The 16670-nt window shown below is 40.2% G+C and overlaps 1 protein-coding gene across 8 annotated transcripts in view; it reads right to left on the reverse strand.

Moving 5' to 3' along the window:
- MKLN1 (muskelin 1) overlaps nucleotides 1-16670 on the reverse strand; it is a 97786-nt gene that overhangs the window by 28657 nt on the left and 52459 nt on the right. For all 8 annotated transcript variants that reach the window (XM_074573202.1, XM_074573195.1, XM_074573199.1 and 5 more), the window contains 2 exons: nucleotides 2495-2707; nucleotides 436-657 (listed from right to left, as the gene is read on the reverse strand). In XM_074573202.1, coding sequence (XP_074429303.1) covers nucleotides 436-657; nucleotides 2495-2707 — 435 coding nt within the window. The remainder of the gene's footprint in view (nucleotides 1-435; nucleotides 658-2494; nucleotides 2708-16670) is intronic.

Here is a 16670-nt window from a genome sequence, read left to right on the forward strand (position 1 = left end):
GAATGAGGCATCTCAAAACACACTCAGTGAGCCCCTGCACCAGCCAAGTTTACCATTCGAGTAACCACACAGGTCATTTACTAGACCGGAAAGTTCTATGATGCTCTACCAACTCTAAAAGAAAAACTCTCTTTAGATGAAATTGTAACATGGCCTATGTGTCTATTTATCATTATTTGATTAAAATCAACTATTTAAAATTCACCTTGTTTTTCACTTGGAAAGTTATTCAGTTGAAGTCATGAAAGCTCCAAGACTTGAATTAATACCACCTGCGCTTACTGAAGAAGTATCAGAATGTCAGCGAACATAAAATCAAGTGAGACAACACACCACTCGGGAGATTAAAGAGCTTCAAACTTGCAAGAAAAATCAAAACCAGATGTTCTCCTTAAAGTCAGGCATCATGAATCACAGTATGGTGCAGATACTTACAGAATGGAACAACATACAGTGTCCTATTCGGGACTGGATGTCCTCAGGTCCAGCATTACAGGAATCCTCTCTCAAAAGTTTCCATGTCTGACACTGGCAGTCAAAAGCAAACAATCCACTGAACTGTGGTTCACTGGCTCTGCTGTCATCAACACTGCCATTGCAGGTCAGAATTCTGCCGCCGAAGGTATATATCATGTGTTTTTCAGAATCCATACACATCTAAGAACAAGAGAAGTAGTTTTAAGCCAGCACATTAAGACCTGAAAACGCTAAGATTTAAAATTAAACATCCCTCCCCTGCAAGTGATACCTAGTAAGACCGTACCCTGCGCATCTCCTCAACCTCTAACATGCAGAAAATATGTGTCTTCACGTTTGACAGGTATTAATCTCAGAAAACAGTCCTTTATTTAAAATGTGAGTCTAATTTTAACTTGCTTATTTAATAAGAAGGAGAAAAAAAAAAAAGAGAGGCTACATGCACCCTTCATCATGTAAAAAACTTGCCCCTAGCTGCTGATTTTAGCGAAAAACATTTTTAGAGATTTTTCAACAGGATCTATGGCCAATTCTGTCAGAAGGTTAACAGAATATTGCCTTTAACAATGGCTGTAGAAGGGAAATATTCAATTTACTGTCAACCATTCAACCAATCCAAAACTGTCCTGAAAGTTGTTACTCGGATTCCAAGCCAAGAATATTTTTACCGTTACGCCCATTACTTCACCATAAAGCAGGGCCATAACCTGGGCCAAGGATTTTTGATGAGACTGCCGCAGAAATAGATTTATCCCCAAAGCCTGAAATCACATTACAGCACACAAGAGATGCACTGCAGTACAAATCAAACAAAACTCCCTGACTCCAGGTGGTATTTTCAGACACAGTGCAACACAGAGTGTTGCAAAACGCCAGGGGGAGAAGAGGAAAAAAAAAAAAAAAAAACAAACAACCCACAGACAAGATTGCAGTAAGATAGAGATGCTACTCAGCAAAGCCTACACAAAACACTTTGAGTGCAGCGCATTTTTGTGAAGGTTAAACAAAAACTGCTATCGCAGTAGGTACTGAGGGAGAGAAGAGGAAGAGCTCCGGATTGATAAAGAATTCAAGGAGGACATTCTTTCCTAAGAGACAGCAGGGGAAAAAAGAAACGGTATTTCAGAAGTAGGCAAACAAGGTACCTAGAGTAGCCTTGCCAGCTGACAATTTACTTTCGCCTTTTCCCCAACACCTGAGAGGCTGGTATTCCTTATTAATAGAACAGAAAGACTGATTGGCTTTTATTCTGCAGTCAACACGTATCTTTCATTTTCAGTGTCAGCAGAAACACATATTGTGCTGGCAAACAGCAGCTTTGGTTACAAAACAGCTAGTACCAATAAAATCGGTTCTTGAGCTGCTTTAAAAACAAATACTGATGTGCTGTTTCTCAGTCATCCTTTATAAAAATCAATTAAGAACAAAATACCTTTTCCAAGTACACAAAAGCCATTAAACGCAAGTCAAAAAAGTATTCAGTTTGAACATAGACAAATGTGGCTTTTTAAAAAAAATTAGCAGCCACTCCTCTAAGGTGTTTCAATGTCTACAAAGCAAGCACATTCTACAAATTTTAAGAGACAACCAGTTTTGAAAGCATCCTGATCCTCTTGACCTCATTTCAGCAGCTTGCGTATAGTATTCTTCTGAAGGTATCACGCACAGCTTTGCAAGTTGTTTCCCAGCGCTCTCTGAGTAGGCAGATCTGCAAACCCAGCTCAACAAGACTGATTAAAAACAGATGAACTGTGCTCTGAGCTGTAATAAAGCGTGTCTTAATAAAATTAATTAGTTTGCAAAGGTTTTTATGATTCTTCTGACTCGTTTGATTAGAATACCAGTAGTCTGTGGCATTAGACAACAGTACTCTTAAAGTTTAACTGAGTGCAGATCACAGCCTTCCTCATCACTGCTATGTTACCTGGCACGGTGCTTCCAAATCACAGGAGACTACGATCAAAAAACTGATTAGCAAACATTGAGAACTTGCACTAAGCATATCAGTGTAGCTGACCTGATGATCAAACACCAGCTTTGGCCCTCCATCTGCTGCAGTGTCTTCACTTAGTAACATCCATGTGTTTGTGTCAATGTCATAGCGGTAGAAGTCACTTTTCAGAGATTTGCTGTTCCTCACAGAGGAATCCAGATAGCGTCCCAGCGTGTAGATCTGCCTTCGTTGAATGTCAATGCACATCTTGTGACAAGATCTGGCACTAGGACCACTCTAATAAAGAAAAGGACCACAAAAATAAAGAGAATAATGTATTTAATGTTGCTTCAGGTTGGTCACTGCAACTGGAAATCCTTTGAGAATTCAAGAAAATCTGCTTGTAGTCAGACAAATACGGGATTAATATACAAGTATCTATATAACAGGACATTCCATAACTTCTTTGTCCTTTAGAAAGATACCAGTAAAAACCTTAAAACATTTTTTACAACAAACTTATGACTTGAAGCCTTTTTGTACGATTCCTTAGAAAACAGACTATTTCTTCCAGAAGCGATTCTCGGAGACGTGTGAAAGCTACTTGATCTTTTAAAAATAAGAGAAGTTGATGCACATGAGAGGTAAATTAAGATGTCACAGCCTATAAATAACTACATAGGAAGAAGATTAAGAAGTGCTCTATTACAAGAGCCTCTGTTTTATTAATAGGCTGTTTTCTAACAGATCATAACCAGACACTCCCACAAGCAATCATATCCTGTAATGGGTCTTTGAAGGTAACAAAAACACTCCCCGTCCTTCGCAAATAGATATGGCCCTTCCAGCCTCCAACTACAGGAAAGTTTCCCACGGTAAGCAATACTGCCCTGAGTTACGATCGTCAAGAGAAATACAGAGGGTCCCTGTCAAATTATTATGTGCTTATCCATCCAGGAGTGTTCAAGTTAAACAATAGAGTAATTTAATCAATGACATTATGACGATGCTACGCAGTCCTAGCCAGTATCCTTTCTGCTTCCCAAATCTAATTTTGAGAGCCTTCGTACACTCATCTTGAAGCATGAGTGATCTTCCCATAACTCCAAAATACTATAAATCAAGGCTTGAAAACCCTTATTTGCAAAATATCAGAAAAAAGAAAAAATTGGCATCATGCTTATAGATAAATTCTATAGTTTATTTGGCCTTAGTTTGTATAATTTTGGCACTTCATAAGTAAGAACGTCAGAACAAGGCTGGCTAGCTAACCTTCAGAGTCTGGAAACCAACATGAAAACTGGTAAGATTGCAAGTGACAAAGGAAGATAAGATGTACAGAAGACTGAAGTATGAAAGACAAAAAAAGACTATTAATATCCATGGAAAAATAAAGATTACGCAAGTAAGCAAAGATGTAGAAAATCACCATTTATTAAAGACTTACAGTTAAAGAAAAGCAGTCACGCCACACCAAATAAGTAACACGGTATTTGCTCCATGTGCTACCAAATACTGCCTTACGGGAAAAAAAGTCTTCATAGTTGTACCATTTAATGTAAAAATTCTACTGAAATCGTTGCTGAAATTTAAAATATGCTGATGGAATACACTTCATTAAATTGGATAAACCATGAAAGGAAGCATTACATCTTTGTAATCAGAAGACTTTAATACTCATGTTGTAGAATTCAATTTCTTGATTAAACAACAGTTACAGGAAACTCTTTACAGGAACTCAAATAACAATCTGAAGTGGTGAGCCGAATTGTTCATATTTTGTAAATATGAAGCATTATGTCAGCAATGATTACAGCTTTGAGGATTAGTTACTTCATGGTAATTAAGATAATTTTCTTTACTGAAAAAAAGTACTGCTGGAAGTGAAATATTAGCATACAATCCTGAAATGCAGCAGAAGTTCATTCGTTGCCTTTGGTAACATGGAAAAAGTTGACAGAGAAGGCAGCAACATTACTTGACCTTGTTCCTACAAAATAGCATCTTGCAAAGAACCCTCTTCCAAACACAAAGGGTAGTTTCTTTGCACGAGAAATACCAGTTTACGTATTCACAAAGGTTCCCCCTGTTTCACAAGAAAGTAACCCCAGGAGACAAAAATTCATCTCTAGTTACACAGCTGGGACACTTAAGGATATGCCATTGTTCCCCTGCCAAAGAGCACGTATTTGCCTTGGCACAGCTATCGTTTGGATGAAATGTCAAGACATACCTGTACACCTCCTGACTCCCCCCTCTTTGTCAGGTCCCTGCAGTTTTTTAATTGAACACGCCAATTTAACTATCTTTCCCCACTCCCTCACCTCTATACGTTCTATGGACTAAAGTAAATCCTACCAAATTTGCTCAAATAACGTCTTTGGCACTTTCAGGAACGAATCTCCAATTTAGTAATTTCCAGACCTGCCTTGCCTTGAAGAGCTGTACCACCGATTGAAATTTGTCTGAATACAGATGCAAGGCTGAGACACTTTGCACCTACAATACCAGTTTCAAGCATTGGCATCAACAGCACAGGTACTACATACGAGTAGTATACAATTTTATATATAGACAACATACAAATTTCAACTCCTAAGGCTATGTTAAAATGAGAAAAGAATTCAGGAAAAATACCTTTTCTTGAATTGCATACTGGTCACATCTCACACAGTAATATCTGCGTTTTTAAAGGGCTACTAAAGGTTTTAAGTTTGATCATTTCATCTATGCAGGCACAGAAACTTCATCACCTCAAGTTCACTTACGAACTTCAACTCCACCAACTTGCAGAGCCTGTCACAGCATGAACTATTTCTTGTAATAAAGAAAACTTTATCCAATTCATAATATTTTCTCAAAGGAAACTGGCGTTATTCCTGCATACCACTTACAAGATCACATGGTAGACCTGTCAAAAGTTTCCAATTTAGTCTACACATTTAGCAATATGAGTAAATAACTCCAGTAAATAGTGGTACACATCGGTTTGACATTTGAGGTAGAAGAGGGGAAAGGCCTTAATCTGTGTGTACTCAGTTTGACTACCGAAGTCCTCATAGTATGTATCTACCTCAAAGGGGGACACAAAGTCCATTTACAAAGACAGATATGGGCAGACACTGAAAGTGAATAAAACACTTCAAGGCACATGTGGTTAAGTGAATCAAGAGCCTGTGGGCGGTTGCAAATGTTCATCCAAAGATGTGTACTTCATGTGGTTACAATAGCGAGCCTGTTGTTCAGACAATGAACAAACTGCCACAACTTGTCATGGAGGAAATGACCCACCAAACTCAAATGGGAAAGAGTTTGTTGATTCCAGAAGCGTTCAAAGAACTTGACTCTTTATAAGTCACAAGTGAAAAAAATTGACCATAATAGACATGACTTCTTTTTAAATCTACACTTGAAGAGATCAAGTATGGCTAGAGAACAGGAGAAAAACTTTTTGTCCCCTCCTGCCAGGATGTAGGCAGGTTGACGATATATGAGTTAACGTCCTAAGGTGAGTGGATCTTACTACAGGTCTCTATACCCTTTCTCAAGTTTGGGCCTTATCATCAAAGATAAACCAGAGATACACAAAAAGTGTCTATTGTACTTGCTGGTCCTTTAAGCATAACTGCCATTTCCAAACGTACCTGCAGCTAATAAAGACAGTTTCACCTGCACACTGATAACAAGAGAAGATTAAGCAAGCGCAAGCCTTCCTGAGCAGAACAGAAGGCAAATAACAGTCTTAACTGGTTTGCAATCATCTGCCCCTGTGGTTATCAGAAGTCATGACAAATCAATGCAAGACTTCTCATTGAGTACTCATTCTTTAGATATAATTTCATTGAAATAGCTTCAATACAATGTGGGATCTACGTTCTTGCAGATGAAGCTTCAAGAACTGATTGACTGATTTAGCAGAGGTATTGCTTCCTAAACAGAGTGTATGTTAGAGTCTGTTTTAACTAAGAAGTCACACCCAGCATCAGCGCCCAAATGATCTGAACACACACCAGCGTTGGGGACTCTTTCCAATTCTCATCAGGAAGCGGCTGGCATGCAGACTGCAGAAACCACACGTGAAAGAAGCTTGTGACCAGGCTAAGTTCTTATTCAGATGGCAAGCAATATGTTATGCTGCTTTGGCCAGTCCCTCCACTTATGCCAAGGCTGCAGTGGAAATAGTAAAGCATTAGCATATCGCATTTCTAACCTACAGGACACCAAACAATACCAAAGATTACAAAGCATGGGCACTGTTCAGCTTCTGTGCAACTCAATAAGTGCCCACACGGAACTAAGACTAACCTGAACAAAATGGCTCTCTGCCACCCAGCACCACCGTACAATTAGCACAGTATAATAGCAGCTAAAACAGATTAAACAGTACGTGCCATGGCCCCGTTTTTGAAGTACTGCAAAATACAAAGCTTCTATGCCCTACTCTAATATCCTTCCTCGAACAGGTTGGTCTTGACGACGCTCCTCCAGTCTCTAAAATACAGATTAACGCCCTGATGAGGGTGGGATGGTTGGGAAAAGAGAGTATGTACAGCAAGGAGTACCTAAGACAGGCTTTCAATCCTTTTAAGTGCCCAGGAGCGACCAAGGCCAAATAGGATTTTTTGGTTTCGTCAGTGCTACAACGAAATTCAATTGTGCAACGCCAAGTGAATACACAGTATACTTTATGAAAAGCCTTCTCAACATGCTAAGCCACTTTATAAAATCTAATTAGAGCTTTCTTCATTTAACTTGCAAATGCTGAAAGCAATTATCCCACTTAAGGACTAACTTACAAAACGTTTTCAAAAAGCAACACAACAGCACCGAGAGACAACACTGCCTCCTTAGAATAATTGATTTGTTCCTATACAGGAGAGAAAGGATTGGGACTCAACTCCTTAGGGGAGGGTCTGCTCAAATAACTATTTATGCCAGAATCAGCATGCATCATCTTAGCAACAGCATTCTGGCATGCTCCGCTAAGGCACAAACATGATAGCTTTCTTTTTTTTCTTTTTCTTGTTTTGTTTTTAAATAAGCGTCCTACGAACCTGCTTTAATGTGAACAGGACTGCGGGAAGCCAGTTCCACTCCCCATCCCACCCCCCAAACAAGAACTGGGAGAGCCCAGCTTCCTTTGGTTATCATAACCTTTTGCAAATAAAGGGTTTTCAGTTGCAAGAAAATCTGTTTTATTCAGACTGATCCAGATGAAAAACCTCAGGAGCAAGCCTGGACCCTGTTCAAGAGTCAGGGAAATAAAAACAAAGAACAGCTGACTAATTCTCCCTTCTTGGTGCTGCAAAAGATTGAATGGAATGTGAACACTGCCTCCAGTATAAAGTTCAAAAATAAGCGTCATGAGGTAAATGCTCTTGTCCTAAAGCAAACTAGGACGAGGACATAAAAAGACACAAACAACCTACTTTGTTTCCAGTTCTGAGAGCAGGCTGTCATGCAACAAATAGCCCCTCCTGCCTACACACAACTGCAGAGATTAATTGCTCTCATTTCCCAGTTTCAGAGCATAATTCATTTCCTCCTCCACCCACCCACCCCACCCCCCCACACACACACAAAAAAAAAAAGAGGGAAAGTTCTCCACAATCATGAAAATGAAAGGAAATGCATATTATTCTTGGCGTTCATTCAAGTCTATAGGCTTTTTAAGATTGGAGCTTGTTAGTGCTTTATCAATGACAGTCTTCAGCTAACGCGTACTCACAAAGTGTTTAATCTAAGCTATAGCTCAAAACAATTTGCTTTACTCGTATAGAGTACTAAATTCAGCAACAGAAGCAACTACAGCCATACACTGAATAAAACACTTTCATCCCATACAAGTTGCTCACAGAAGGTATTTTAAGTTTCTCATAACCTGGGCAAACAAAAAACCTAACAGAAGAATTGAATCTATCATTTTTTTACGGTAGCAGAGGGTGTTTGTCTTCCCATCAGCCCAAAACACAAAGCAAAATGAGCAGAGGCCGATGTATCGCTTCTAATGCCCATATACGATCACTGACCACGTGCCAGGACGCCAAGTCACGAGACGGGGCAGGTTGTGTTCAGGGACACAAGAGCATCACGACAGCACTCGTGGAGAGAGCAGCCCAGCGCAGGCACACGGCTCAGGGGGGTGAGCTCTCTATTAGGGTTTCTTAAGCGTGCAAGACCCTCCCATAAACAGCATACCCCAGCTACTTTTTCCGAATCTGTATGATGGCAAAAATCAGTGCTACGTGTGTCATTTCACGTCCAAAGCTTGACAGCTCTAGCTCTAGACTTAAAAAACTTTGAGTGTCACACGGTAGAATGCAGACGCAGCAAAGGACTGAACTGGGATCCCAAGTGTTTCTAGGAGCACGAGACAGGAGTCTAACGCCAAAAAACATTTTGGATGCTGAATGCACACTCCATTCTATTATCCTGCAAGTTTGCCTTAAGTAAAAGCTTAAAGCAGCATATGAAGCTAATGGTTACACTAGGTCAGCAGCCACGCATTTCCACTCTAAGATATCCTTGCCACTATTTATGGAAGATAACTGATATTCCAACTTACTTTTACAGCTATAAAGAATATTCATTGAGAGTATGCAAGTTAAATATGTTCTGCCAATAAATATTTTGGGAAGCCTATTAAATAGATCAGAACCTGGCTAAGGAAGCACAACTCTTAAAACTCCCCGTGATCAGTACCGGAAAGCCACGAGTCTACGCAGTTTTTCCACACAAAACAGTTAAATGTCTTACGACAAATATTATGTTCAGATATAAGAAGTTTCTGACAAGTGTTTACAAATAATTAACTATTAATAAGTGTAGCCACAGCTTAGACAAGGAAGATAGACTTCAGTCAGGCAGTTGACATAGTATCTGAGCTATAGCTAATCTGCTTACAAGTGCCCTCCTATAGCAATACGACTAAATAGATTTAGTTGCAAAGTCCTTTCTGGGCATCTGACTCAGACATGATGGAGCAGATTAAAGTCAGAGGCAGCTTTTAGCACGCACTTTTGATTCATCTCTAAGGTGGGAAAACAAAAAAAAATAAAATAATTAAACAGGATGAAGCTTTTAAAAAAATAAAAATCCTAAAAGCCTGCACACATTTGGGATAGTCCTAATTTCTCACTGTTGATACTTCGTGGCCTCAAGCTGAGCCTTCCACAAAGAGACTTAGACTAGAAGTAAAAAATAAATGGCCTGGTGTGCTATTTTTGAAAGACGGTTCAATGAGCTTATAAGTCAAATGATTAAGCTCAGAGATCATACGACATGATCCTTATGATAGCAGCGGACTGGATTTGATGACCCATGAGGGGCCCATCCCTTCCAGCCCTACGTAAGAATTTACTCAGACTGTTGGCTCCACGCTTCAGGGATCAGCGCAGGTTCAGCACAGCGCAGACGAGCACGGACTCGGTGCAGCACATGAACACTGCTACGAAAACGAATAGATGCTTAATGTTATATTCTCAGGGGATTACCTGTTAAAAATTAAGTCTCTCAGCAAGCCTGCTTGCAGAAGCAACTGATTCCAGAGTATTTTCAGAAATAAATGAACTAGCACATGATCTACTGGCTTCTAATGAACCCTAATTAACGCACCTCTAAAGAAATAAAGTGTGCCCTATGAATTGACTCACGAACTTTCCAAAGCACCAATATTCTGCTTTTGACAGCTGTGTTGCATGAGTTTACCTACAGTACTGAAGCAGCTTTGGCAACAGATGCCTGCGTTACTGCCAGCGCAGGGAGCCGCGTTCCTGGGTCATTTCTAAGCTGCGTGCTCACACTTGGCTTGTTCTCCCACCAAGATATTGTCAAGGCCTTCCAGCAACGCATAACACCGTGGATCTCATGTTGCAGTAAATCAAGGCATCCTATGACCAAGAGAATTTCAAGGCAACCAACTGGAATAGTGGAAAGGGGAAAAAAACTTCCAGAGTTTCAAGCACGCAAACAGCGTGAAATAATTCTTTCATTTATGTGAAGAAGGTTGCAGGAATGTGTACGAAGGTCTTGTCTAGGCTTTAGATTACAGTCAAAAATGTCACCCAGCCTACGTGATTCAGCTTACAAATGCAAACAAGAGCAGCACTGAAGTAATACCCTAATACAAGACAACCTTGCAGCAGGAGGACATCAATACTTTGTTGTTTTTAACAAAAGGCACAGTTTACCTGCAAACCAAGCGCTACTCACACTGATGAAATGTGAATAAAATTATAGCTCCTTAAAATTTAACAAGTAAATTGTTGCTTTGTTGCACATCAACTGCTCAGCTTTGCTTTCAGTAACACTGATGAAATGTAACAGATGACCCACCACAGAACCAGAGCTTTCACCAGCTCTGAGAGATGGGCCCTCAGGACAACATCCCTCGTGTGCCGAATTTAACTAACCCCATTAACAATTGCAGGATGTTGAATGAGGTCATTTTCTCATGCATCGTAAGTTCACGCTGTCCTCTCATTACCAGTAACAATGGCTAGTGAAGGTCCAGCCAAGAGAGATTTTTCCACAGATGCAAACTATTCAGCTTCGCTACAGTCACACTTGCAGACCAACAGGCTGAAAAAAATTTAACTAGTCATTTATGGACTGTTTAGCCACAAAGATGAGGACGCAGAAAGGCTGGAATTTATGAAGTAGTCTGGATTTTTTTTTTAATTAATTGTCCTTGAAAAGCTGGTGATAGATAAACATGACATTATAAGGCTAAATACTTTGACAGCCACAGGCCCTTGGATGTTTCTGAGAAGGTGAAGACAGTCTCAAACAGATTACAAAGGAGTAGTTTTTAGCCAGAGGTGTTCGAAAGTCATAAAAGTGGCTGTATAGGTTTTTCCCTCAGGCCAACCCATGGCTATGAGATTGCCATCTCTGAGATACAGTTTAATACAGACTTCCTCTGTTAGCTATTATAGCAACAAGAAATATGGCAAGAGAAAAAATTCATATATCAGAACAGAATATTTCTGGCACTGAAAAAAAGCAGAACTGTGGGGACTGCCATGCTTTCTTTTAAACTAAGTGACAGATGAGGAAAGATGTAGCTTCTGAAATTTTTGTTTAAATCACCTTTCATCTATTCTAAGAACATAATTTAGTTACCCAGCTGCAGGAACCACATCAATTACCACTGGAAGCGCAGCACACAGCTCATCTCTGCTGTGTCATGGTTTCAGAAACAAGCCATCTCCAATTTTCCCATAATCTACGTAGAGGAAAATCAGCCAAGAAACAGTACATGTATTTTTCACTGGAGGTCCGTGAAGCACCACGCTAAACCCTTCTCTTCTATATTAAGAAGGGTAAGCATAAAGCATGGCAGCAAACACGTGTGGAGGAGCTTTTAAAGACAGAGCACAGGAAGTAAAGCACGCATGGGACAATGCGAGGACTAGAACCCAACAGCTCCTCAGTCCCAGGGTCAGTAAAATCTCCATCACCTACCTGCCCTGGAAATTTCATGGATTAAGTCCTATCAAACATACTAAGCTCTTTCAGGCCTGAGAACTCAACATGTCAATGTATTATCCATTCTGCCAGTATACGCTCTCGAGACAGCCCAGAAAGCTTAAGTCCTAATTACATCCAAAACCTGGTGACAGAAATACATTTATTATTAGCAGCAAGGTCTACAAAAACTTAGTATGTTTTCAAGCATGTAATTACCCAGAAAATTTAGCTAAGGATTTCTCTATGATGCTACTTGAGAATGCTTCCCTTATGTCACCATACTGGGATAACTCATATTTCTTTAGGGATTTCTCTATTTGTACAGCTTGAGGAGTGTTAATGTAACAGAAGTCTTTCACAGCCGAGCTGAAATAAGAGACTACTCCACTCCCAGGGCCAAGTTGACTGGTGTATGAAGCTACTTTCACCTTGCTGGCAAGAGAATAAGCTTTCCTCCCACCTTCTACCCTCACATACTCTCCTGTTTCTTTATAAAAGCCTTTTTCCTTATGCATTCAGTGTGAAATACAGGGTTCAAGGGATTCCAGCTGGCTCTTGTCTTACAGGTGCATATTTCTGTCTTTAAAATCCAAGGGGATATAAATCAGCTTTCCTTATACCAATACCCATCGCTTCACTAAATCGTACATGAAAATTGTGTAATGCAGTTGAATAATGTGTCATCTTCCCTTAGATGCAGTCACAGCCACCCTAGCGTGTCTCTGTGTACTGTCTCATCTGCAATTTACAGAGAACTGGATGATGCAATAACTTCCCAATAAAGTCAGATAAGTAAAATAAAGCTGCATTCCAGATCAGAGATCAGAGCAGTAAGCTCATCATAAGCTAGCGCTGAAGTGGTGATTTTTATCAGAACATAAATGCCACAAGTCAACTATGCACGATGCACTACTTCAAGGTGTGAAAGTAGTTTACAAGCTGCACCCTTTGCAACCGAAGGCTTTCTGATGGCTTGAAAAATCTACGTATAATCAGAAGACTGGCACGAACAAGCTCCAGGACTGCGTGCATAAGGCATTTACTTAAGTATTCCCTTCTCTACAAGACTGACTTCAATACCAATGTGTGGAGGAAAGGGATCTCCACACATTGAAACATCTGGTGTTAGGAATAACTGAAGTTTGGCTGGTTTTCTGAACTTTTTTCATGCTGGAAACAGGAACTACAGGCACCTAGTGATGGAATTGAATAACTTAAAAACCAGAGCTGTTTTAAAATATAGATGATCTTTTCTTTTTAAAAAAAGTCAAAGTTAAAAAAGACAAACAAACAAGGCTTAAGGGGACAGAGCTCCTTAGGCATACAAGGTAGCATAAGACAAAATAGAAGTTACCTTTAAAAGATCAAAACCTTTTCAAAAAAAGTTTATTTTTAAAAATATATCTGTATCAAAGTAGTCCTCCCTCAATTGGGTCTTTTGGGTTTAGGCTGGCTGCGTGGAAATCACTGGAGAAGTTAGTCAGGCATATCTGAAAGTCCCTCTCTAACATTTTAGAGAAAGAATACTGGCTAGAACAGTTTAAAGCCATTATGCTACTAAGCAGGGAGCAAAATAGAAGATTAGCATGCGATATTTAGGATCAGCCTAGAACACTTTTCATTTGGTTCACTTTAGCATCTGCCTTCTTTGTCCCTACTTTTGTAGGCATTTACGCTATTTAGGAAGTTGGCTCAGAGGTGTATCTGTGGTATCCAAGTTTCTGTTGCAGGCTTTTGGGGACAGCTGCTTTCTCCCTATGTGCTTTTGTGGCACCAGGCATCTTGTACAACTGAGCATCTGTACAACTGGAACTATACAGAAGTAGGACATGGCAGATTCTGTATATTAGATCTCAAAGTCCATAAACATCACAGAATTTGAAACAAAAAACCCCTCAAGTTACTCCAAGTGTCTTCCAAACTACATCACCATCTGTGGAGAGGAGTCAATGTTTGAGACTAGTTCAATTCCTACACTTAAAACAGCATAGGGTAAAAAGCTTTACAGAGATAAGCTTGCATATTTCTGCATCACACACACAAAAAAAAAATTAGTCATAGGTGTCACAAACTCTTAGAAATGCATGAGATGCTTGTATGACATTGGGAGCTTTGGGTAAATTCATCCATGTCAACAAACAAAGAAATGCATGCAGACACCGCAGAAAATTTAACTGGAAGTACAATAGCAGATGAAATTCACCTTGGCTGTCACTATTGTGAGATCCTTCTACACTTGTCAGCTCTTACTTTCAGTAACCTGGAAAAGCACTTGGTGTTTGCAGCAAACTGTCACCTTACAATACACCGAATTTCTAAATCACTTTGAACCTACTGAACAGCAGGCACTTGTTGACCCACGTTTTCCTTCATTGTGAGAAACAATTTATGCTCTCAGCCAGTTAACCCGTGACAAGACCTTCACTTCTACTTAAGCACCTTTGGCAAAAAATGCTTTAAAAGTTTCTGAGAAACACGGTGTCACCAAAACCTAACCCATTTATGCAATTTCCACGTCCTTCACAGAGCTGATTTGTGAGCAGGATTTTCCTCTAAAAAAGCCAGAATGAGGATGAGTCAACACACCATATTTACAAATATGCACTACAGAAGCTACCGATTCATGCAGTAACACACTGTTTGAATGAGATGCTCCATCTCTTCTCATGTATCTAGGAAATACTGAACCAAGGTACAGGAATACTTGTGACATACAAAATATGCCAACTCTCATGCTGCTTTACTCTCATTTATCAAATCTCCAGAGGCATCAACATCCCTCAGCATTTTGATCCTATTTAAAAAGCCACATAAATATCAATTTACACCAAGCAAAGTCTTTCCTACAGCTCACTTAAACCGTCCTCCTGTACTGAATTTCACTAAATTGGCCTTCAAAAGAGAAAGCTGCTGCTTGGAAACTAGAAATATTAAACACAGAAACATACACGTTAAATTTCTCTATTAATTGACACTGGCCTAGGATCAAAATGCCCAAGGAATGATAAGGTTTGTTTTTTCAAAGCTATTTATTCCCAAATCCTGAAAAAGTCTACTGATCTACAACCACTAATAAACCCTGGAGACAACAGCATTTGTCAGAACATTCCACTTGGTTCAGGGTATAAACCTTTAAAGGCTCTTAGGCTTCACATGTTTTGGCTGTGCCTTGTGTCAACTGATTCGTAGAGCTATTGCTTACTCAAGCACTCCACAGAGAGGACAGAAGTTGTGGGTGCTGTTGAGAGGTCATGAGCTGCTCCGTGGTGTGTCTCCTTGGAAGGATGCAGGTTAGGAGGAAGAGGATTTGATAAGGACTGCAGGAGCCTTGCCGGATCCATACACTGAAGGGATGGTCACAAAATCACAGAACGATAGGGGTTGGAAGGGACCTCTGGAGATCATCTAGTCCAATCCCCCTGCCAGAGCAGGGTCACCTACAGCAGGTTGCAAAGGAAGCGTCCAAGTGGGTTTGGAATGTCTCCAGAGACAGAGACTCCACCACCTCTCTGGGCAGCCTGTGCCAGGGCTCTGCCACCCTCACAGCAAAGAAGTTCCTCCTCATGTTGAGATGGAACTTCCTATGTTCAAGTTTGTGCCCGTTACCTCTTGTCCTGTTGCCGGGCACCACTGACAAGATCCTGGCCCCATCCTCCTGACACCCACCCTTTAAGTATCTATAAGCATTGATAATATCCCCTTCAGTCCTCTTTTTTGCAGACTGAAGAGACCCAAGTCCCTCAGCCCTTCTCCATAAAAGAGACGGTGGGGAAGGTCTAACCGAGGTCTGTTTGTCCATCAGCAGCTGCGGTATGTACACTGGAGGTTCATCCCAACGCTGCAAGCAGGTCCTCTAGACCCCCTTTCTAAGACTGTAAGTCATCAGCTACTCCAGCAGCGCCATGAGCATTTTTTTCCTGGCATAAAAAGGACTACAGAAAATTAGCTTTGGTAGTCTAACTGTTAAAAATCACAAATGTAAATTCAGGTGACAGACATTTCTCCAGCACACTGGAAAATAAACAGCAGCAACAGAGTTTATTAAAAAGGTCACACAGTTTTCATAACGCAATGCCAACGGGAAGACGATGATAATCTGGCGTTGCAACAGAAACTACCAGTCGCTTTACCCCAACGGCATTACTGCGTGTTACCCCTATGACAGTGTTGAATAAGACGCAACTTTTACCATATTCTGCTCTTGTCCAAGCTTAATTATTGAGTGGCTATTTAACCACTGTCACAGATTAATTCGAACAAAAGAGCTAGAAGCAGAACAAGCACAATACAACACAAAAACAAGACTAAGTTCTACTGGAATCTACTCTGGATATTTTTTAAAATTCCATGTCAACAGACATTTCCTTTTCGCAAATTGTTTGTGAACAGTTGATGTCCCTATTAGAGAAACATCTGGAGTCTTTGTTTTTGAATTTACTTCTCAACATTTGAGATTGACCTTTTCATTTCTAAATCAGGTTTTATCCAGATCTCTTTAGAAAAAAAACAACAAACAAAACAAAAAACAACACTGCTGGTTTGCAAGTACAGCAGCCGCCTGTTCACTGTACCTCAGTAAGTCACCAAAACCCTGGCCTATGTCTTGGCAGGCCTTCTTCTGAACTCCACTGCAGACTATATCCATGCAGACAGTCCTTCTACAACTCCATTTCTGAAACCACACACATTTGTTCGCATGTTTCTCTATTAAGTACATCTCTTCTTCAAAATTCCCCACACATTCAACTCATTCTTTTTTTTTTTTCTTTTTAATTCCTTTATTTGGCTT

This window comes from Larus michahellis, chromosome 1 (assembly GCF_964199755.1).
Source record: "Larus michahellis chromosome 1, bLarMic1.1, whole genome shotgun sequence".
In the NCBI taxonomy this organism is placed as follows: domain Eukaryota; kingdom Metazoa; phylum Chordata; class Aves; order Charadriiformes; family Laridae; genus Larus; species Larus michahellis.